General features: G+C 53.7%; 4 protein-coding genes across 4 annotated transcripts; 2 read left to right on the top strand and 2 right to left on the bottom strand.

The window, feature by feature from the left end:
- Positions 1–3,553: 3,553 nt before the first annotated feature.
- PHYSODRAFT_253999 (hypothetical protein) lies at positions 3,554–4,988 on the top strand (the record flags this gene model as incomplete). Its single annotated transcript, XM_009538425.1, has 3 exons — positions 3,554–3,581; positions 3,643–4,295; positions 4,332–4,988. 3 exons carry the CDS (start codon positions 3,554–3,556, stop codon positions 4,986–4,988), a joined length of 1,338 nt encoding a protein of 445 aa, XP_009536720.1.
- Positions 4,989–6,479: 1,491 nt separating this feature from the next.
- PHYSODRAFT_527835 (hypothetical protein) lies at positions 6,480–9,131 on the top strand (the record flags this gene model as incomplete). Its single annotated transcript, XM_009538424.1, has 3 exons — positions 6,480–6,560; positions 7,955–8,021; positions 8,836–9,131. The coding sequence occupies 3 exons, from the start codon at positions 6,480–6,482 to the stop codon at positions 9,129–9,131; spliced, it is 444 nt and encodes a 147-aa protein (XP_009536719.1).
- A 1,369-nt stretch (positions 9,132–10,500) lies between these two features.
- On the bottom strand, positions 10,501–11,020 carry PHYSODRAFT_348160 (hypothetical protein; the record flags this gene model as incomplete). Its single annotated transcript, XM_009538423.1, has 1 exon — positions 10,501–11,020. Exon 1 carries the CDS (start codon positions 11,011–11,013, stop codon positions 10,501–10,503), a length of 513 nt encoding a protein of 170 aa, XP_009536718.1. The 5' UTR covers positions 11,014–11,020.
- A 4,158-nt stretch (positions 11,021–15,178) lies between these two features.
- On the bottom strand, positions 15,179–16,386 carry PHYSODRAFT_340293 (hypothetical protein; the record flags this gene model as incomplete). The annotated part of the gene is made up of 2 exons (XM_009538422.1): positions 15,179–15,824; positions 15,887–16,386. The coding sequence occupies 2 exons, from the start codon at positions 16,384–16,386 to the stop codon at positions 15,179–15,181; spliced, it is 1,146 nt and encodes a 381-aa protein (XP_009536717.1).
- Positions 16,387–22,347: the final 5,961 nt, after the last annotated feature.

The following is a 22,347-nucleotide window of genomic DNA, read 5'->3' as shown; positions in this document are numbered from 1 at the left end:
GAGTGTGTGGACTGCGCCTCTGGAAAGGGGAAGCCGCCTAATCCCGGGCCGTCGCCTGGAAATATTGAGCCCAACGCTCCGTTCGAAGTGCTGTCGATGGACTTTGTCACGCACCTCCCGAAATCTGAACGAGGGAATACGTTTCTCTTGCTTTTTTCAGGATATGTTCTCGGGTTTCGTGATGTGTAAGCCCATGAGTTCGACGACAGCACAAGACGTAGTTGAAGCTTATGAAGAGGCTGGCTTCCGGCGCTTCGGCGCGAGCTCCATGCTCAGGCACGACCAAGACCCCAGATTATGAGCGAAGTTTTCAGTCGATTCAGGGAAATGCTGGGCACCAAACAGCGAGCGACGTTGGCGTATCGCCCTCAAGCCAATGGGCAACAAGAAAGATCGGTGCAGACTATGGTGAGGAGCATCCGGGCCTATGTAGCGGAAGCAGATCAGAGCGACTGGGATGATCATGCGGAGATGTTGGTGTTCGCCTTAAACACCTTTGATTCGACCCGGCTCGAAACGCCCTTTTATCTGGTCCATGGCTGGGATGCGAAGAGCACTGTGTCGGCTATGCTAGGTCCACCACCCACGGGGCTGGAACAGAAGTCGGCTTACGAGTGGAGACGCAAGTTGCAACGCGATTATAGTTTCGCCCATGCTTGGGCTCGAGACTTGCAGAAGGAAGCTAAACGGCTGAGCTCAGAAGCCCAGACTCAGAAATGGCGGGAATTATCGGGAAGACTCAAAGCTGGATTCCAAGTTGGTGACTCTGTCTGGCTGTATCTGGCCCGTGTGCAACCCGGGTTGACCAAGAAATTCGCGCATATGTGGCATGGTCTCTTTCGAATTGAAGAAGTCCGCAATGATTTCCGCGTACGGCTAACGATCGAAGGCACCAGCTATCGAATAGGTCCCTGGGTACACATCAGCAGGTTGAAGCCGAGGGCGCTCTTCCCAGAACGCCCAACGGTGGAGATCGAAGTGGCCGAAGAGGCTGACTTCGACGCAGCATTATTACCAGAAGATAGCTGGGATCCTAAAGATCAATCCGGTGTGTACGAGGTGGAGATTATCAAAGACGTCCGCTGGACGAAGAGGGCTAGAACCGCGCGAGGGGTTCGTGAATATCTCGTGAAATGGAAAGGATACTCAGATTTGGAATGGCTCCCGGGGACGCAGCTAAGTTCTGGTAACCTGCTCTACGAGTTCAACAAGGGCGCTAAGGCGCGGGCTCGATTTCGCGCGATGCAAGCAGGTGGTGATTCCGACGCTGTGGGGAACTCCCAGCAGTTCTGGGATTCAGGCGCTGGATGTGATTATGTGTGTACGAGTCTGACGCTATGACGACTTGACCCGACAACAACAAATTGGATTGGTTCCAGAATGATGAATGACTGTTGAAGTGATGATTTGGCGACTGGAGATGAAGCGTGACCAACGGGAGTGTAGCGTGAAGCCCAACTCGACAGTGACACGCGAAGATTGCCGCAGGTGGTGACCGCTGCAACGACCGTCGAACCTGCATTGTATACGCTGCTTCCTTGCACGTGCTGGTACATGGAGCTAGGGCGAGTGGTCATGCGAGCTGCGCGGGGCTGCTAGCGCTCGGACGCCTCCCTTTCGAAGGCGCGCGCGCGTGGCTCCGTTCCTGCTGCGCAAGGCCGCTTTGCTGGTGATGATCGGGTTGCTTCGACCCGCGTGTCGTCTGAGTGCCTCGCGGCCCAGACTAGAGTTCGGATGTTGGACCGTTCGACCCATCTCGACTCTCCAGTTGCCTCCGTGGCTCGAATTGGCCAATGGGGCGGTTGTGACGCGGTGTCGATCCCTAAATTCGGGTGAATGCACCTGAACCTGGGAAGTCCCAATGATGTGGAGCTTGGTGATACTGGATGATTTGGAGTCTCCTATAAAAACAAGGGTAATGTCTGCGAATGGACGCTGAACCCCGGAAGATAGATCAATGTGGGCGAGTTGATCCCGTTCTATGAAGTGCAACGGAATGCGAGCGATCCTCCCCAGTATATCTAAGTACGGCGGAACTCGACTCTGGCTTACAACCTGGGAGCTGAGGCACTTCTCAGATTCCCCGTTGTTTTCCCGGAATAACGATTCCCAGACTTCGCGTTCCCAGACTTACCTCCCACAAAATTCCAAGAACGACCTCGGCTTGAGGCGTTCCGAGGCTCCAAACACAAGAACACTTGGTTTCACTATGGCATCTTCCAAGATCCTAGGTGTACCCAACAACTCCGAGAAGGTATCCAGTTTGGCGACCCTTCAAGGCCAGACCAACACTCCGCAGAAAGATCGCAGTCTCCGAAGGGTCGCTTAGGAAAGATTTCGTCTGCATGTGACCTTTAACCAAACAGAGTTCGTTTTGCTTCGAAGGGCACAAGTGCTTCTTTCACAGCCTGGAAGGCCGTTCTCCACGACAAAATTCAAAGTACTTTAGGTAAGTGATCCACTACTTCGGCCTGGAAGTGATCATATCTATTCCATATCTGTATATTTGGCGGCTTGCAGACCGTCTTTGTTGTATATTTGCGGTCTATTGGGCCTGTGTCGAACTGAAGAAGTTGGCGACAGGGTAGATCGTTTCCTCTCTCCGAGAGGTGGTGCGCGTCCCCAAGATTGATCAAGTGTCTTGGATTTGGACCAGTTGACTTGTATTTTGGCCTTAGCCTTGGGCCTAGAGAAAGAAGAGAGGGCAAAGAAGTATTTGTGTGATTGTATAACGTGTATAACTCTATTTGGGTTGGATTGTTCTAGCGTTAGCCCGGCGTAGCTGTCTGATTCACGGGGTCGGTACTAACCTCCTGGTGAAAAGAACCGCTACCCAAGGGATACACATCGTGCGCCTGACCAACAGCGTGTACTGGACAACACACACCCTGTGCCAGCCGAGACGGATCCAAAGCTCTAGTAGCCTGAGGTCTGTCAAGGAGGGCCTATAACTGTTTTCTGGGAGAAAACACCGCATCGCCTCGTCACAGCTGGTGCGCGTGCCCGGATCAGGGGTTGGAAGTTGAACGTGCATTGCGAGAGTTATGTCTACTAACGCTAACGCGATTGTGCCTGCTTCGAGTCCTGGAGGACGCGGACGAGGTCGTGGACGCGGTCAAGGTGCTCAACGAGTGTCAAGACCGCTGCAACTCCCTGTCCCGCCTCCGGGGTCCGGACAAGGTCCTGCGATGTCGACGGAGACCAAACAACAACTGGCGCTGGCCGAACCAGCGCGCCCGACATCGACCCATTCGACGCCAAGACGAGCTTCTCAAGTGATGGTCCCCGTTCTGTGCAGTCCAGCTCTGGACGGCCCCTAGACCGTGGTTCCGACGCTCAAGCAGCACGTCTGCCGACGGAGTTGGCGCTTCGTCAAGGCGCCTTACTACGTCCGATGAATTGCCGCTTCAGATAGAGCCGCGGTTGACCGTGGGCTCCGAGACCGATACACTAGACTCTATCCTGCGAACGTCCGTGACGGGTCCTTCGAGTTTCAAGATTCCTGCAAATGGCATAACCAAGACAACAACGACGCCCACCAACAGTGGAGAGCATGGGCCGACGACGTGGACACCGCCTCCGTGAGCTTCAGCTTCCCGTCACGCGCATGGAACACAGCGCTGATATCATCAAAGACCGTAGCGCCGACATCAGCTGTGGAAATCCCGCTCCGGGACTACCTGGCCTACCGCGAGAAGTATGTGATGACGGATAACTGGGATCCTGCCAAGCTGTATTCAACCTTCCAGCAAGGACTGTCGAGGCTGGGACTTGCTAGCGCGTCAGTTGGTGTTTCACCAACTCCGCAGTCATTCGACGACCTAGTCCATGTCGTCGCAAGTGAGCTGAAGGCAGCTATGCCAAGCAACACGCAAGTTGGTGACCTGGTCCTCCGACTTGAACGCCGAGAACTGGCTGAAGACGTGCGCTTCACGAGTTTGACGGTATCTGTTCCAGTCGAACCTGACAGTGGCAGCGTGGGGACTACGCGTTGTGGATCGACCGGGTGCGTGTATGCTACGTCGACAAGCGTCCTGGAGAAACTCCACATGCAACCCGGCGTGTCCATCGCGACATACCATCAGGACGACAACTCCGCCTTGGTATACGGCGCCGGAAACGAGTACGTACAGGACCTCGGAACATCTCAGACTCTGCACGAAGTGCTGACGCTGTCGATGGGCAAACTCTCATGGGAGCTGAACCCACTGCACATTCGTCACGAAGCAGCGTGTGCGGACGACGGCGATGAGCAGTGCCTTGGCTTGAGTCTGCCATTCGCAACGGGTGATGGGGTACTGCTTGTCGGCTAGGACGCGTTGGCTACACAGCACGTGACACGGCCTGTTGCTCTCGTGACATTGCATCCTGCCGCGATCCCGGATATGACTCGTCCGGGGGACGAGGTGCTCACGTCTTGGCACCGAATCGTATCGGCGAACGGTATACTCGTGCGTCCAAGCCAAACGACCGATTGCGATCCGCGGGTGGACTCGTACCTAAATCACATCGAGACGAACCACTTCTACCTGGACGGTCAGTCGTCGCAAGAAATGTACTCTGTGGCGTTGTTTTACCTGTTGCAGCGTGGAGTCCCGACATCCTACGCGGGTCTCATGTCTCGACGGCGTCTGGCACTCTCGGCCGTCATGGCATCGAGCAGTTCTGGCTCGGGTTCAGGCAACGGAGCCACCACGGATATCGAAGTGAACGTCCCGACAGCAATGGCGGTAGTGACGTTAGCCGGTTGTATTTTCATCGTTCTGCTGATGCTGTGCGTAGTTTTCCTACCCACGTCTCGAGTGAAGCTGTCGCCTGACACGACCCCCGCTGCGCAGTACGTGCAGGTCTTGACGGACGACTTGTATCCAGACATTGTACACAAGAAGCGGTTGCGCTTCGCGAACGGCAACTGTCTTCTGTTTAACGAGTACGTCGTCAACGCCATTGTTTTGCACGCCAAGCGTGATCAAACCAAGAAGATCTAGCTGTAGCTATCGAATATTTGCTAACAGTAAGCGTAATGGCCTGTTCCAGGCACAAGGATAAGTCCATACTAATACTTTTTAAATACTGCCACGAAAGTATCTAAATCTTAAAAAGTTGTTTAAATACGTTCGTGGCAGTATTTCTTAAAAAAAATTGGCAACACCTTGCGAAGATCAGCTCGAATTAGACACCCGTTAGCCATGCAGTGTGTGCTCCAAAACGACGGGAACGATAGAGGGGCACTTGCCGATGCTTCAGTGGCTTCTGAGGGAAGGCTTCCCGGGCGAAAACCGTCGAGTTCCGCTTTCAAGTAAAAACTTGGACGTTAGCAAGTGGCTGGTGGAGTCTGGCATGGATGGTGATGCCGACTACGCTTTTGCAAACGCCTGTGGCGAGGGTCCGATGCCAGTTGTGTGGTGGCTTGCAGACCATTTACATGCCAAAAACATCACTCTGGGCCCCGAAGCAGCTCAAGACGCACTGGATTCCGCAGCAGAACATGGGCGCCTCAAGGTTGAGAAATGGCTGCTCGAGCGCAATATCGGGAACGACACCACGTGGTCTATTCACGTCGCTGCATCAAACGGTCACTTATCTTCATTCGCAGGGACTCACTGGATGTGTGCACGAAACTTTGGCGGTTGCTGCCAAAAGCGGCCATCTGACGTCGTCAAGTGGTTGTGGGCTGAGTTTGGTGATGATTCGCAAGTGGACTTACTTTGCTTGCACGGCAGGCGACGAGAGTTTGTATCGTGGGCATCACCATTGGAAGTTGATAAGTGCGACGCGGCCAGCAACGGCCATCTAGCTGTGGTTCAGTACCTGCACACGGTCGCACTCACGCTTGTGGGGAAAAAGAGGATGCGGGGCGAAACGCACCGACACCCCCGCACTATTGAGATGGACTGTGTGGTGACCGAAGCTGCCAGAAATGGGTATTTGTGTGAGATGAAAGTGAGATGCTTGTGAGATACCAGTGTCGAGGCACGACACTGGCAGATCACTATTGTACTCGTAAGCGTGTGGTTGCCACGCGCGGCTATCGTGATATCCAGCTCTGCCGCGCTACGACAAACAACACTGTGTGAGTTTAAGTAAGGAAAAGGTGATCAATGGTTGAGAGCACGAAGGCTCTGCTTCGTGTTCTATTGCGAAGGACAACATGTATTGAGATTTAGTGTAGTTATCTTGCTGGGTGTATTGCTGCTAATACACTGACTGCTGGTGAGCGGTAGTTTGGCTGAAGGTTCCCACTCACTCGAGAACTTGACGCCTGCGGCGCAAGTGGGAACCTCTACCGAATTGCTGCTGTGCCTGTCGTGGCGTTCTGCCTCGGCACTTACGTGTTTCTTAGTCTTACCTCTATCTACTTTGCAAGACTATGACAGTAAATCTGCGTAGTAGTAGCAACATGGAGCCTAACACCTCTCAATTTGGATGTTGTGCAATGGGTTTGCATGAATACTGTAGTCAGTTCGACTGAAGATGCGATGGCTTGTGCTGCAAGTGAAGGTCATTTGCCAGTCTTGCAGTGGTTGCACGCCAACCGCTCGGAGGAATGCCGAACTGAAGTGACTGACCAAGCGGCAGGCTGAAAGAACTTGTCTGTGCTGAAGTGGGTGTTTGCTAATCGATCTGACGGCGAAGAGTACTCGACGCACGCGCTCAATTGTGCTGCTGGCAGTGGCTATCTACCTATTCTCCGGTGGTTAGATGATAACCCACCAGAATGGTATGAAGGCGACGATAACGTCCAGGCCATGAGGTTAGCCATGGAAGGTAACCACTTCGACGCGCTTCTGTTTATTCACGCCGAGTGTAGAGAATGGGGAGGTGAGACCGTCTGGTTTAAGGACGATATTATCTACAACCAGCACATTGAGGCGTGGCTTGAAGAGCAACTGCCTGAATCCGACTAACGCTGTCATGCCAGATAGAATCGGAAATGCATAGCATCAGCACCATTGGATATCCCAAAGCATCATATTATTCTGATACACATACTTTTCGAGAGACGGGATAGCATTGACTTACTAATCTGGCCTGGTATTTGTTGCTATCCAAACTCGTAAATTACTACTTCGAAGTATGTTTTTTTACTGATCCCAAATAAAACCATCGTGTTCTCCTAAACGTCACCAGGTGGAAACATTCTAAAGCTTCGTCTTCATCAAAATCTTGGATGCTGATTCACAACGGTCTCGAGCAAAACGCAATAACTACAAGTTAAGGCAATTGGAGCTTCGGAAAGAAAGCGCTGATTGGTCCCATAGCTCGAAAACCCACGAAGTCCGTGGAAGCTGTTGTGTAATTTAGTCTGCGAAGATTGTATCGGGAACGCGGGCTACTTGGTACTGCGAAGTAGCCCGTGCTCGCTCATCTTCTTTTCTCGTCTATTTTGTGTGACTGTTTTGGTATCCATTCATGAACTCTTTTAGGCAATCTTACATGAATATATCCATGATAGGATGCAAATAACACAAGTTGCCCTAACGAAATGGTACCCACGCAAGGAGACCTCCCAGACGATGCTAGAGAGCTGCTCCCTCTCGCCACGGCGACCCTCGCTCTCCGCGACCGCTATCACTTCTCTAAACCACGTGGTTGACCTCACTGCTCGGCTCGCTCTCCCTGCTGGATCGAATTTGGATGCAGAGCCTGCTTCCTATCGGCAAGTATCGGCGCTGGTGCCCCGCCGCGTCGCTACAGACCAATCGCCACTACAAGCGCTGGCAGTTCTCTCAGTCACTACTGCAAGCGGTTCGAAGACGAGATCTGAGCGTCGTGCAGTGGATACTCAACCACTTCACACATTGCGGCAGGCCAACTGAAGATTCTGGAGCTTCTGCACGACAACGATTGCAAGTACACTCAGGATGTGTACGAGTTTGCCTACACCGCTGCTATTAGGGGTGAAGAGATTCTTGTTGAAGGCAATGGTGTAACGTGGGGGGGGGGGGGCAAGGACATGCTGCTAGCTGCTAAGAATGGTCATCATGACGTCGTGCGTTGGCTGCATGAACACACTGGAGGTGTCGATCGCAAAGAGGGCCGCGTGCTGAAGTATGTCGTGCGCACTGGTGGGGGACTTGGCGCTGGTCCAATGGTTGTGCTCGCGAGACATTATGGTGGGCGACCCGCTGGTAGTAGCTAATGAAGCTGCCGCAGCGGGAAACTTGCCGATGCTCCGGTGGTTGATCACAGAGTTCGCAGAGGACTTCGAGGAGAACGAATTAAAGTACGCGATTGAACTCCCACGCGATCACTTGGACGTTATCAAATGGTTGCTGGACTCCGAGATTGCAAGCGACGTGAATGGAGCTTTTGCTGCTGCTTGTGGCCATAGCCCACTGCCTGTGGTGTGGTGGTTTATCGAATAAATCGAGGAGAACAATGAAATTATCGAAATTGACTCAACTCGGACCGCCATGGAGCGTGCGGCAGCCCACGGTCGCCTCGACGTCGTCAAATGGCTGCTCGAGAATACCTTTGGAAACAGCCACGATTGCAAACGCGCGATTCACTTTGCTGCGGCAAACGGCCACTTGGAGGTGGCGAAGTATCTCCGTACCGAGGGCTTTACTGCGTGTGATTTTATGGCCATGGAGAAGGCTGCGAAGGCTGGTTACCTGGAAGTAATTCAGTGGTTGTGGACGGAGTTCGGGGATGATGACCAAGCAGACCTACCGCATCTTTCAGGAAAGCAGAACACACCTTTCGAGAGTGCGATCACAGCAGCAGCCGGTGCTGGCCACCTAGTTGTGGTGCAGTACTTACACGAGCTAGCGCTGTCCGTGACTGGGAAAAAGCGGAAACTGGACCAGGAGGGTCGACACCCCGGCAAAGTCGTGACGGACAGGGCAGTCGCTGAAGCTGCTCGAAATGGACACTTCGATGTGGTACAATGGCTGTGTACCCACACCACTGTTGAATCGACTGATGGCGCCATGTCTAATGCTGCGTACTCGGAGCATATCGACATCGTTCTGTGGCTGCACGAAAATCGCTCGGAACGCTACTCGACGATGGTGATGGATGCAGCTTCCCTCCGGGGAAACTTGACAATGCTGAAATGGCTCCGCGCCAACCGACCGAACGAAGGATACTCAACCCTCGGCATTTCGTTGCTCTCCAAGCTTTAGCGTCAACCGTTTGGCCGTGATTCGGTGGCTGACCGCAGTACCGCCGTTAAAAATCTTCGACCGCAAGCACATGAGAAGCGCTGTGATGAACAACAACTTCGACGTGGTGCTCTTCTGGAACTCCGCAGGCTACGAGTGCTATCGAATCGACTGGGATCGACTGGGAGATGGATCTGGATATCAACGCTCACATCCTGGCGTGGCTCGTAGACGAGCTAAACATTGTGCCTAGCGAAAACTACCGCAGAGTACGACTCCGAGTCCGACTGAAATGAAGCCATTCCGTCACAAGTCACAGATTGTAATGCCTTACTGCCTCAGACATAATAGTTAAGAGCGTACCGTGCTTTACAATCGTACTTAACCGAGGACTTACTCGTATCCACCAGCTCCTCATTCCCAATTTTTCCACATCTGCCAACCATTGTTTCTTTAGACGGATACAGGGCACCATTACCGTATATATCTTCCGAGGCCTCTTCCCCCAGGATCGAGATGATAGGACAAACTTCTTTCCCCATACGACCGACGCTGAGTACAGCCGAAAGACCCGACGTTCTTTTGCCAGGACGTTGGTGCTAGTTTGATCGATCCACTGCCAGTTGCGTGTCTGCACTTCTATTTATATGTTTTTGCTCGCTTGGATGTGCGCGAGTTGTGCAGGCATGCCACTCAAACTTAGGATTCCTAAGTCAGGACACCTTTCAAAAAGGCCTGAGCTTTTTGTGGCTGTTTGGTTGAGGCAAGCGTCGTTGTATTGCTGAAAACAAAATCACTTTCTGCTGCCTTCCCACTCAGCTTGCCGATTGTGGTACAGGTATCGATGATACGTGTCCGTGTATGTGTCAGTTGAGAAGGTGATGATTCAAAAATGCATAGTTCAACTGAACAGCTCCCAAGGCTTCTGTTGATAACATTCCATCAAAGTCTTTCGCTCCTATCTGATTCTCAACAATAGCGCCTTCAGCATGTTTGCTCACGATTGAAATGTTGTTTTCAAGATAATCCAACTCTGAAGCCTATGTGTAGATTGAAAATCTAGAGCTTCTTAACCCTGATCAATCGCAACCAAACCAACTCGCACTCCTCTTGCTTGCATTGGAGTCCCATGCTGTGAGAATGCTGCAAGTTGGCAGCGATCTCATCGTGACGCAGCCCGCAACTAAGTTGACTGTGAATACGGTACGTATGCACGAGAAACGCACAGCGTCGAAGAGTCAACGATCCAGTGCTACATTTACGAACACAGTCACTGCAACTACACTCGGTGGCTATTCCTACAACTTGAGCATACACTGACGCGCGTGACGATAAATAGTCTTGACGCCTTCCTCGGACAGGCAGAGGTACTCGCCTCACTGCGCCACAATTAAAGAGCGTTGTTCAGCGTGACAACCAGCAGCGCGTCCATCAGGCCTTTGACGCCGAGCTGTCTTGTCTCCGAGAGTCCAGCCGCCAGACCTCGCAGCCTGCTCGAGTGCTCGATGCGGTCCGTCGTCTCCTGCAGTCGCACTTGCCTGCGCTCCTTGCACTGGGCCAGGTACGCGGCCATGCGTCGCTGGTACGTGAGCATCTCTTCGTCCTCACAGACCGGGGCGTCCACGACTTCTTCGATCCACGCCATGCAGTCGCTGGCGCACTGCTCGGCGTCGTCCTCGCTGGCCGCGGACAGGTCGTACGTCAGCGCCGCCTTGCACGAGAGCGGCACGCTCGGGGCCTCGCTGCTGGAGGCGGCGTCAGACTCGAGAGACGCGCGAATCGCGGCGATTTGAGCTTGCACCTGCTGCTGCTGCTCGCCTGAGCAGGACGAAGACGTCGTGGAGGCGGCGCTGAGGCCGAAGCCCATTGCAGCAACCAGAGCGATGATACGAAAAGATGGCATGGTCTGCTCCGTGGGTGGGAAGATGAAAAGTGAATCTCCTCGGGGGCTGCGCTGCACGCGAGGTTCGACTGGCCAGACAGGCCGCGGTCCATAATCCTCGGCCTTGTCCACATTGTATGGCACGGATGTCTTATGGTCGGGTCTCTCCCAACAGCTCCGTAGATGGGCGCTGACTTGACCTGACCTACAGCATAAACCTATGGAAAACGCTTCATCGATGCGGTACAATACAATGTGAAGAGACCTGATTATGGCATTTACCCATTGATGGGACTGGCGTATGGATCGGGTGTGTCCTACACAACCCCACAGCAGTCTCAGATTCCGAGGCAAAGCACTCCGCCGCTATCTCGGTGTCCTGCACGTGCTGCTGGTCACCCCACTGAGCAATTAAGCTATTCAAGTAGATTACCCTTGATTTGTTGCAACGTAAGTAGGTTTGTGTTACTACTTATAAGTAGGTTAGGGCCAAACCTACATATCCGTTTTCTAAACGTTATATACGCTTTTATGATTATCTTATACATGTAAGCTACCGGTGTGACAGTCCCAGCAACGCAAGTTTTACTACATGTATCATGCTTCAGTACAGGGTAAAGTTGACGAGCGATAGCGGGCTAGATGTGTCGCCAGCTAATTGTCTTTTGCGGGGACCATGCTCCGCAAAGTTATTACAGTACCGTGTAAACCTTATGGCATGAAGCACGAATACGTTTATACAGTGCAAAGTTGCCCTATCTAGCCTGCCCCCGAATCAAACATCCTTAACAACATCATAAAATATTTATGTCGCACGCTTGTCATCTTCATTCGCTTGCTTTACCGGATAGTGTACTTCGCAAACATGTTCGCGATTTTCACAGTATACCAATTAGCGGTAAGTGCTGTCTACTAACGCATTTGTACGTTTGCTGCTCTATCATTTGCGTGCAATGTTATTTTGCAAAATTTCACGGATCCGCTCGCGAACTGTTACCCGATGTCGAATCTGCATTCCGCGCACGCACCACAACGTAGTCAGAGTAATCTAAGGTAAGGGGATCACTATTGGTATGCTATAGAGACTTCTCGCCCGAGATTTTTTAGATTTAGACAACCGAAACCGAGTTTCAAGAAGAATGATTCAAACCGTCTAACCCACAAACATGTTAGGTAGATTTACTACACACTAACAAACCGTTTGTAAACGCTAGTGTTAGCTATACAATGAGTATTTATGCGAACACTAATGTAAACACGAGGCACCCTGAATATTGGTTGATGCTGGTGTTCTTGTCCGCACGGGTGGGCTCGGAATCTGCTAGCCGTTTAACCAGGGATCGCTCTGTGGGGTGAGTGTCGTAGCACCACCATCCAACGCCTTACCGACGCTTTAGCAATGTTTTATTCACAGTTTAAGTTCCTGATTCACAGGTATGTACAGGTTTGGTGATATGATTCTTTCCCATTATCGTCGGTATGCGGGGTTGAAGTAGAGCTCACCCTGAGCGCAATCGGCGTTAACCCCGAAAAAATATATCCTATTATCGTCAAGCAAATACATGTTACCGACGCTAACACCAAGTCGGCAATTCTTAAAGCGGCGCTATAAGACAATCATAAAACCTATATAACGTTTAGAAACGGATAAGTAGGTTCGGTCCTTACCTACTTATAAGCCGTGACACAAACCTACTTACGTTGCAACAAATCAGGGATAATCTACTTGAAAAGCTTAATTTCTCCACCCCAGTCGGGTCCTATGACTTTCGGTGACAAGAAACCGCAAGCTCTGAATATTTCAGCCTGAAGACAAAGCCATACGTCGTCACAGTGACGGTGTGACACGGTGTAACCCGATGACTGGCAGACAGTTTGAGTCTGGGCACTTTGAAGTTGGTTGATACTTAGACCTCAGTGAGGTCACCTCACACCCCGGACTTCCATTTGAAAGTCGTAGCACGACTTGAATTGCTTGATTATCTATGTACATGTATGCTAGGGAATTTCTCCGAGCATTCATTTCTTCCGAGTGATTCATTCGCCATGTCTTCAAAAACTCTTGACCACCCCCTCCCGCGCGCGCACACGAAGCTCTCGTCCAACTTAAGTTCTACAAGAACACTTTTGAATCCTTCGCGACATCCTCTTGTAAGCATACATGTAGTACAGGGATACGATCTAGGAAATGCGAGAAAGTAACATTCTCTTAAATTCTTACGGGTAAATGCCCCCATTTCATTCGCTTCCCGAAGATGGGAATGGTGTCGTAACCTGCGGTAGATGCACCTTCGACGCCCGAGGTTCCGCAAAGTAAGCTTACATGTACTTTCAAGCTCAAAGTTTTAAAGGCGACGAAGGGACAATTGGCTTAGTTTCCATTGTACTACTACAAATTGTAGTCTACAATGGAAGCTAAGCCAGTAGTACTATCTATTGCCGCTTGCAAATACTTTGCCCTATAGACCACGCCTGTCTCTTAATATGAGTGGACACGAGATAGGCGAGGGCTGATTTAGCTTTATGCCCGCTTTTAGGCCCAGAAAGTCGGTTTGGTCCGTCTAGAATGGCATTTCTGCGTTTCCAAGTCGTAGAAAAGCGCCTTGGTCGAGAAAACAGAGCCCCAAGCTCGGATCTTAGACCGTACTGGCGAGATATATAAATCAGACCTAGGTCTTAATTAAGAGCTGGCTGGATTAAAATCGAGATTACTAACGAGATAATAAGCATGCGTTGGCCAAAATATCTGCAAACGGCAATACGTACTACTAGTATTGTGCTTTGCAGATAAAATGTCGCCCCGTATTATGGCCTAGATCGAGGAAGGCCGGTCCACAAATCAGTGTACAAAACAGAGGCGGTAGCTCGATTTACTTAGATCGACCTCGAATTGCGCTTTTGAAAACGCAAAAGGGATCGATTTACCGTAGATCGACCTCGTTCTGCCCAGATCCACCAGGAGACCGACCTCGAGCCCTGATTTGGATTGTCGTAGCTCGAGTTATTAGCCGGCCTAAATAGACCGATCTGTCCCTTTCTTTGACCTCGTTTTATTAAATCGACCTCGACTTAATGATAAATCGAGGAGAGCTCCAAGTCAAAACGACAAAACGTTTGCAAAGCACAATACCTCCGCTCGGAAAATAAGGGCAGTTTCAAAAAAAATGCGCATAGCTCCGCCTCGTTTTTTTTGTGAATTATAAGCTGTGCAAAGAGAGTAAAATTAGAGCACGACCAAAAAAAAATTTTATATCAGAATAAGTAACGAGAGTCAAGCCGAGTGCGCATCGAGGCCACCGCATTCAATGTCGCATTAAAGGCCACCACATCAAGGCACCGCAATTCGCCGGGCTGAAGAGACAAGCAGATCAACTGCGAAGTACATGGTCCACCGCCTGCTGCACAGCGTACTTGTTCCGCCTCCAGCATGTTCGTAGGACTGCGAGCAGAGCTTCATTCTTATAGGGGGTCGCCAGGATCTATTCGATGCTCAGCCTGGCAAGCGCGTTCACTACGGTAGCATAGTCGCGTTCTGGATGTCTAGACACGCTCTCCACTTGACCTACATACGCCGCGCGCTTACCTCCTGCCTTGGGATCTTCCTTAGCCTGCGATCATGCTGGACATACATACGCACAAACAGCACGACCGTTAGCACACGAGCGTTCCGCGCGAGTCTACCCAATCATGTACTCACTGAGGAGCCTCACACACGCGGCTTGGGGCTTGAGCCTTGACTTCATGCTCTACGATCGTCCAGCAGCTTGTTACTCTCCCTTGCGAAGTGAACTTGGCGGGAGATTCGAATCAGGACCTCTCTACCCATCCCTCTTCAAAATGATGCAAACGGATACACATTTGTTTAGCAAGGTATCTTCTTAAGGAGGATATAAAACTTGCGAAATCGGAAATAGTTTGAAACTGCCTTTTATTTCCGAACGCAGACACCGTGTAGTGGGGCATCACGTTATCGTACTCCAGTAGATACATGTCGAGGTGCAGCACGATCGCGTTGAATCCCAATCACAAATGCGACCTCACCTTGGGACATCAAAGCAAGTGACTTTGCAACTCGACGTACGGACTCCGAGTGCAATTGTTTCGATTAGAAAGCAAAACAAGCAAAAGCATTACAACGAAGGGTTAACAATACCAATCGAGGCATCTAAAAAGCCTAAGGAATGTCTTAGTTGCGAACGCCGCAAGGTACACTTTGAGCAGCCTCACTCTCAACAGAGGCTGACGACTCCTGAGGTACGGCTTCATCCGCAGCAGACCCACCAATCCCACCAACAGATCCACCAAAGCCGCCCATGGAGCCGCCAAAGTTGCCACTGCCACCAGCGCCGCCGCCGGTGACAGAGTCGCTCGTGGCCACACCACCGTTCGCAGTCAGCGTAGCCGCCGTCTCGACCTCCTGGTTCGCTGACATGTTCACCGCGACCGAAATCCACGTGAACAGACCGTCCGCCACCGAGTCGCCCAGTAGAGCGTACTCGACGATGGGGTCGTATCCGTCCGCCGCGGCCGCCTGCAGCCACATATCGTCCTCGTTGAGCGTGATCTCCTGCGTGTTGGTGACGTACGTGTCTTGCTCGTTCACGGCCGTGATGAGGTCTTGGTAGAAGAAGAACTGGCCGACGTGAGCGATGGAGCTGCCGGAGTACGTTCCGTTCGCCAGCACCGTGTCGTTGTAGTTCCCGATCATGTACAGGTGCGTGGCGCGCTCGACGTAGTGTCCGGGGAAGACCGTCAGCATCTGGGCCACGCCATCGCTGTCCGTCGCCGCAATGCCGCGGCAAAAGGTGGCGTTGATGTTGGAGGCGTCGCTACTGTCTCCGTTACCGTCGGTCACCACGCCAGAGTACACGTCGCGTGCCAGAAGTCCACGTACATGTCGGTCACGGGCTCGCACGTGCTCACGTCGATCACTTGCAGGTCGATGTACATGTCGATGCCGGGCTGGTCCTCGCGCATATCCGAGCGGATGTACTCGCCGGAGACGTAGTACGGTCCGTATGTGACCTCGGGCTCCAGCACACACGACACTTCGTCGCCGAACAGCACGCTGGACGAGGTGTCGGCCGTAACACCCGTGAGGCTGGATTCGTGGTTCGTGGCCACGACCGTGTCGACGTCGAGACGGCGCTGGCGACGCTCACGACGCAGGTTCTCGACGGCTTCGGTGCGGCGGGCGATGGCGCGTTGCTGGAGCTTGCGCATGGACTCGGTGTCGGCGCACTCACCGAGCGCGTGCTTGGCGTTGGCGACGAAGAGCTTGCGCTGGTCGTTGGAGAGCGCGCGGCGAGTGGCCATTTGGTGGGCCAATACGGTGTCGGGGAGAGCGCAAGCGGCGATGGCGGCGGCGACGAGGATGGAGAGAGTCTTGACCATGGTTGGCTGCAGTAGGTGATTTGTGTACTTGTGAAGAAGCTGGAAAGTTGGATTGTGGTGTTTTGTTGGCGCTGTTGTTTTTCGCGGTGGTGGTGGTTGACCCAGGACCAAGTGGCTGCCGGAACCATGATGCGTCGAGGTTGGTTTGGCGCTCGTGTTAGTGAAAGAGTTAGTTTCTGATTAACGTCGCATCGTCTGTTAAACGGCATCGGCAAATTGCCGATGCCGACGGCAACCACAACGTGAAGGTGCGTGAAACGTATACTCGGGGAAGATATCCGTGGCACCACCGCCGGAATCATGCTGCTCGGAGTGCAGCGGGACAGACGAATTATATTTGGTTTTACTTGGCCCCTGTGCATTACAGATCACCAGATCAGCCTGAGACTGTAAGCATGCCACAAACTGCCAGCACCGACGCGTGAGACTCAAAGATATGCCCAGCAAGTGGCAGGTGGGGTGCGGGCTGTCGTCACCATGACATCCACCTGGTTAATCATCTTGCGTGCGCACAACATATCTGTGTGGTGTACCGTACACCGTGATACAGTGAGTCGCCAAAGCGCGCTGCATCTGAGCGCTAACTTAGCGTGTACGTGATGCCAATGGGCTTTCATAGTTCATGAGTTCGCAGTTGCTGCATGCGCTCTTCTTCACCGGGATTAGGTCGTACATGTAATACCAGCACAGGTAAAGCATCGCAAGATCTGAAGAATATAGAGGAACGAACTTCAAATATCAAACAGCAATTCTACAGTCGCAGCTGCAAGATAACTTTCACGATCTTACAAATCTTGTCGTGATCACCAGAACGAGGGAATCCGGACGTCTACACAAATGATGCTGCGATACTTCACTTCCATTGAATGACCCGGGGCTGCACGTACGCCAGTAGTGCTAATGCTATCTACATCGTCGTCTGCGTGGTTGATTCAACCAGGTGCTCAACCGTTGAGTGGACAGTCCGGTACCTTTGCAGTTTGTACATGCGCGTGCATATTGTATGCTTCGCCAATTCCGGAGATACACTTCCAGACCCGACCGTCGTGTAGAAATTCGGCTGCGGGCAGTCACGTGGGCATGACGGACGTGTCAGCGTACATTGAATAGTGACCCTGTCACTATTCCGGGATGGCTACATCGGTCACTCCCCTGGATAGTGACCCAAGTGGCCTCAGAGCCAACAGATACATTTTGTATGACACAAACTATAGGGAACTTAGTATTTGTATGCAGGCCAAATCTGTACCAACCTATAAATACATTCAGTCTTAGATCTACCGCTTTTCAAGTCAAGTCGTCCCCTTCAGACCAGGGACACGTGAACGGCTGTTCACTTGGAGTTTGTATACCTGCTTCCTCTGTTAAGAAGTGCTGTGTACTTGGTAGCACTTGTAGTCAATCCTACCCCTACGCGGGTAGATTGGACTACCTGAATCCTCTGTGGTCTCATCGAGTGAGCCAAGATGGATCGTACGGAGTTTCCCCATCTGAACGACTCGCAGTACGAGTCCGTTCGTAAGATGGCAGGCATCTTTGGGACAGATGCCCTGCGTAGCTTAGCGGCGGCGACGCCGGCTGAGCAGGTTGAGCGTATCAACGCGTTCGACACCTACGAGCGAGGGCTCATCGCCCACGTTCAAGGGCTGCAGGCCACTGCGGCCGCGCCGAAGCCGGTGCAACCGAAGCCCCTGAGGCTGAAGGTTCACCCCTTCGAAGGGAAGGAAGGAGAAAACCTTCACTTCTGGGTTCGAGAGGTTGAGCTCGCGATGGACGCGGCTCTCGTCTCGGACGAGCGACTCCGTGTCGCCTTTGCGCTCTCCAACCTTAGTGGTCGCGCTAAGAGTTGGGCGTATACGCGCGAAGCGACGACGCCTGGATGCTTCGCACCATGGTCCCAGCTGTGCGAGCAGCTGCGGGCCGCGTTTCTTCCGGCGAACTACGAGTACCGCCAGCGTTCGCACTTCCTCGCCTGCAAACAAGGAAGGCGCGAGCTGCATGAGTACATCCAGGAGATGCGAGTGCTCACTGCCTCTTTGGTGGGGAACCCCCTGCCTGAACACATCAAGGTGACCGTGTTCATGGACGGTCTGCGTGTCGGTCCTGCCCGCACGCAACTGTTCCGTGTGCAAGCAAACACTATGGAGGAGACGATTCAGCTCGCCCTCCAGGAGGAGTACAGCCACAAGCAGGCTCGTACCCCCGCCACGGTATGGCAGAGCAACCCTGCCTCTGGCGGTGCGCCTAATGGTAACTCCGGCAATGGAGCGATCAACGGGCCGGTTCCCATGGATCTGGGCATGGCCGAGCAGAGCGACATTCGCTGCTACGGCTGTGGCAAGCTTGGGCACATGAAACGCGCTTGTCCCGCGGGAGGACTGAAGAAGAAGTTCTCTTCGAAGCCCTTTGGCTCTAGGGGTCGCTGGCAGAAGCCGCGCCCCAGGAACCAGGGGAACGCCGGACACCAGTAGGGGCGGGGCGCCCTACAGGGGAAACACTAAGTCTTCATGAGGGGCGTGCGGGTGGCGCACGCCATGGGGACTTAGCCCCTGAGAGTCTCTGTACTCTCGAAGCGGAGAAGGGCAGCGGTGGGCTGCTTGTGGTGCACGCGAGTGTACCGGGATACGATCATCCCTTGAGAATCTCGATCGACTCTGGGGCGTCCAAGAACTTTGCGCGCCGCCAGACTGTCGCACGCAATCGCGACAAGTACGCCGATGCGCTACGAGGCAGCAAAGGCAACGGGCTGGTCTCGGTAAGACTGGCCGACCGTACGGTGGTAGAAGTACCTCGGGTCTACATGGACCTCACTGTCAAGTTCGAGGACTTCGACAGCACGGAGCCGTTCTTGGTCCTAGACATGGACAAGTACGACTTGATCCTTGGCACGCCGTGGCTGGAGAAACACGAGCCTTGGATCGACTGGCGCGGCAAGGCCATCGGGGCCAGCCGTCCCCCACGCTCTGACAGAGCTTTGGTGAGTCATGTTCCCACCTCTGGCAGCAGCTGGGGAGCCCGCGAGGGCCGCCAGGGCGCAGCAGCGTCTAATGAGTTCTTGGGGTCCGTCGAGACTGACGACGACTCCGACCAGGCCGGACAAGGCCTGAGAGTGGAGGTGCCGGACAGCACCTACCAGGTGGGTAACGTAGGTCCACACGCGGGTAACGAAGTACCGCACGCAGCAAGGGCTGCTGGAGAAGGCGCCGCTGGCGTTGGCGTGGGTAACCAAGTTCCACGCGAGGTCACTCAGACCGTAACTGATGAGAAAGGCACTGCAGGCGCTTCCGATGTGGGTAACATAGTTCCACAGGAGGTCACTCAGACCATAACTGATGCGGGAGTCGCTGGAAGCGCTCCTGGTGTGGGTAACCAAGTTCCACACGGCGAGGTGGGTAACATAGTTCCACCCAGCAAGGCGGGTAACCAAGTTCCGCTCAAAAACAAGGCGGGTAACTAAGTTCCGCTCAAGGACAAGGCGGGTAACGTAGTTCCGCACGAGATCGAAAAGATCGGTGGTGCCGTCAAGGCGGCGCCACGAGACGAAGACACCCGAGGGTCACGTCGTAAGCCGGGCCTAGTCGTGTGGCCGACGACGCCAGTCGCCAGTCGCCAGCGACTCCGAGCCTCCAGCCAAGGCTCCAGCCGCCGAAGAGTGTTATCACATCTTCGACGGCGTGACCGGTCGTCGGGTCAAGACAGGAGCTGTCAAGCTCACAACTCTGCCCGAGGTTTCAGAGTTGCTGAACCTTGAGGAGCTCGCCATGGAGGACTTCTTGGCCGAGCTAAAGGCAGGGGAGATCGCAGAGTTGGTTCTCCTCCGACCGGAGTCCACGTCGGCCGAGTTGAACTCGTCCTCGGTCATGGACCAGGCAGTCCTGGAGGAGTTCCAGAGACAGCGCGCGTCGCGCATGGGATCTGAGATTCTTAAGAACCCCCGGGACCCGGTGTACCTCTTGGTGAAGGAGTTTGAGGACGTGGTGTCCAAGGATCCACCGTCCAATCTCCCTCCGGACAGGGGAATTAGGCACGAGATCGATCTCGTGCCGGGCACGAAGTACTGTGTCACGAGGCAATGGCCTCTTCCCCGGGAGCAGTGTGAAGTCATTGATGCCTTCTTTGCCGCCAAGGCGAAGGCAGGCATGGTGCGGGAGTCGAAGTCCCCGCACTCGACGACTACCTTCTGTGTTCGCAAACCGAACGGAAAGTGGCGTCTGGTTCATGCTTATAACAAGCTGAGCAGCGCGACAGTGCCTGCGCAGACACCGATCCCGCGCAAGGACGTGTTGCTCAACAACATGGCCGGCTGCACGCTGTATAGCGCGCTGGACCTGGTGGACGGATACTACCAAATCCTGATGCGCGAGAGCGACATCCCACTCACGGCTGTGAGCACGCCGAGCGGTATGCTCTGGGTGTGGCTGGTCATGCCTCAGGGGCTTTCTAACGCCCCGGCAACGTTCAATCGCTTGGTCACACAACTGTTCCGACCTTTGCGTGCGTTCACACAGACGTACTTTGACGACATCTTCGTCCACAGCCGTGCCGAGGCAGGCCAGACGGCCATGGAGGTGCATCTCCAGCACCTTCGACGTGTGTTCGAAGTCATGCGGGCGAACAAGCTGTACGCCAACATCGACAAGTGTGTGTTCGCAGCTGAGGAGATCAAGGTCCTGGGCTGCTTCGTCAGCAGTGCCGGGGTCCGGGCGGACCCGGAGAAGGTGAAAACCATCGCGGCTTGGCCGCCACCTCGGTCGCAGAAGGACCTACGACAGTGGTTGGGCCTCGCCAACTACCTGCACAAGTATAGTGCAGGCTGCGCCGAGCTGGCACGGCCCTTGTCGGATCTCCTGAAGAAGGATGTCGACTGGCGCTGGGAGCGTCGCCATCAAGATGCTTTTAACGACATCAAAGCGAGCTTACAGCGCGCGCCAGTCCTGGCATTGCCGGACGAGACGAAGCCTTTCAGCGTAGTCTGGCTACGCAATTCGCTGTGCGCTATTGCAGGCCGACGTTGAAGGCCGCGAACGGGTCATCTCGTTCCAGTCCAGGCAGCTCAAGGCAGCCGAACGGAACTATCCATTTCACGACAAGGAGTTACTTGCCATGAAGTACGCTCTTGTCAAGTTCCGAGTGCACCTCCTGGGCTCGACGCCCTTTGTCGTTTATACAGACCACGCGTCCTTGCGGACTGCCGTCAACACGCCGCATCTCTCACAGCGGATGGCGCGTTGGCTGTCATTCTTCGCGGAATACAACTTCCGTGTCGAGTACAAGCCGGGCAAGTTGAACGTGCTTGCCGACGCGCTGTCGCGCCGACCCGACTACGAGCTTGCTCATATTAGTCGGGTCACGACGGATCTGTATGATCGCATCAGGCTGGGGTACCGAGACGATGCCAGTCTCGGACCTCTTGTGCGGTTCTTGGCCGCTGGCTCGGAAGCCAAGGCCGAGTGGCTCACGCCCCGACAACGTGCAAGGCTGCACCGCTATGAGTGGGCTGACGGTTTGCTCCACTATAGGGTCGAGCCCGAGGATCCTCCCCGTATTGTCGTGCCCAACGACGAGGATCTCAAGTACGACATCCTGATGGAGGCGCACGACGCTCCATCCAGTGGCCATCTCGGCCGTGAGGAGACGTACGCGTCTGTCTCGCAGATGTTTTGGTGGCGTCACATGTACAAGTGGGTCGCCACCTACGTCCGTACGTGCGAGACGTGCCAGCGCGTGAAGCCTGCCGGTCACGCCTCGGCACCATTGCAGAGCCTGCCGGTCCCAGCGGACTGCTGGAAGTCGATGAGTCTCGACTTTGTCTTCGGACTTCCGGCCGATGACCGTGGCAACACTGGTGTTGTTGCCTTCGTGTGCTGTCTGAGCAAGATGGTCCACTTTGCTCCAGTTCGTGACACCGTCACTGGCGACGAGGTCGCTCACCTGTTCATGGCCTGTGTCTTCCGACACCAC

Source organism: Phytophthora sojae, assembly GCF_000149755.1.
Source record: "Phytophthora sojae unplaced genomic scaffold PHYSOscaffold_11, whole genome shotgun sequence".
Lineage (NCBI taxonomy): Eukaryota > Oomycota > Peronosporomycetes > Peronosporales > Peronosporaceae > Phytophthora > Phytophthora sojae.
This window is presented reverse-complemented; position numbering and strand designations above follow the sequence as displayed.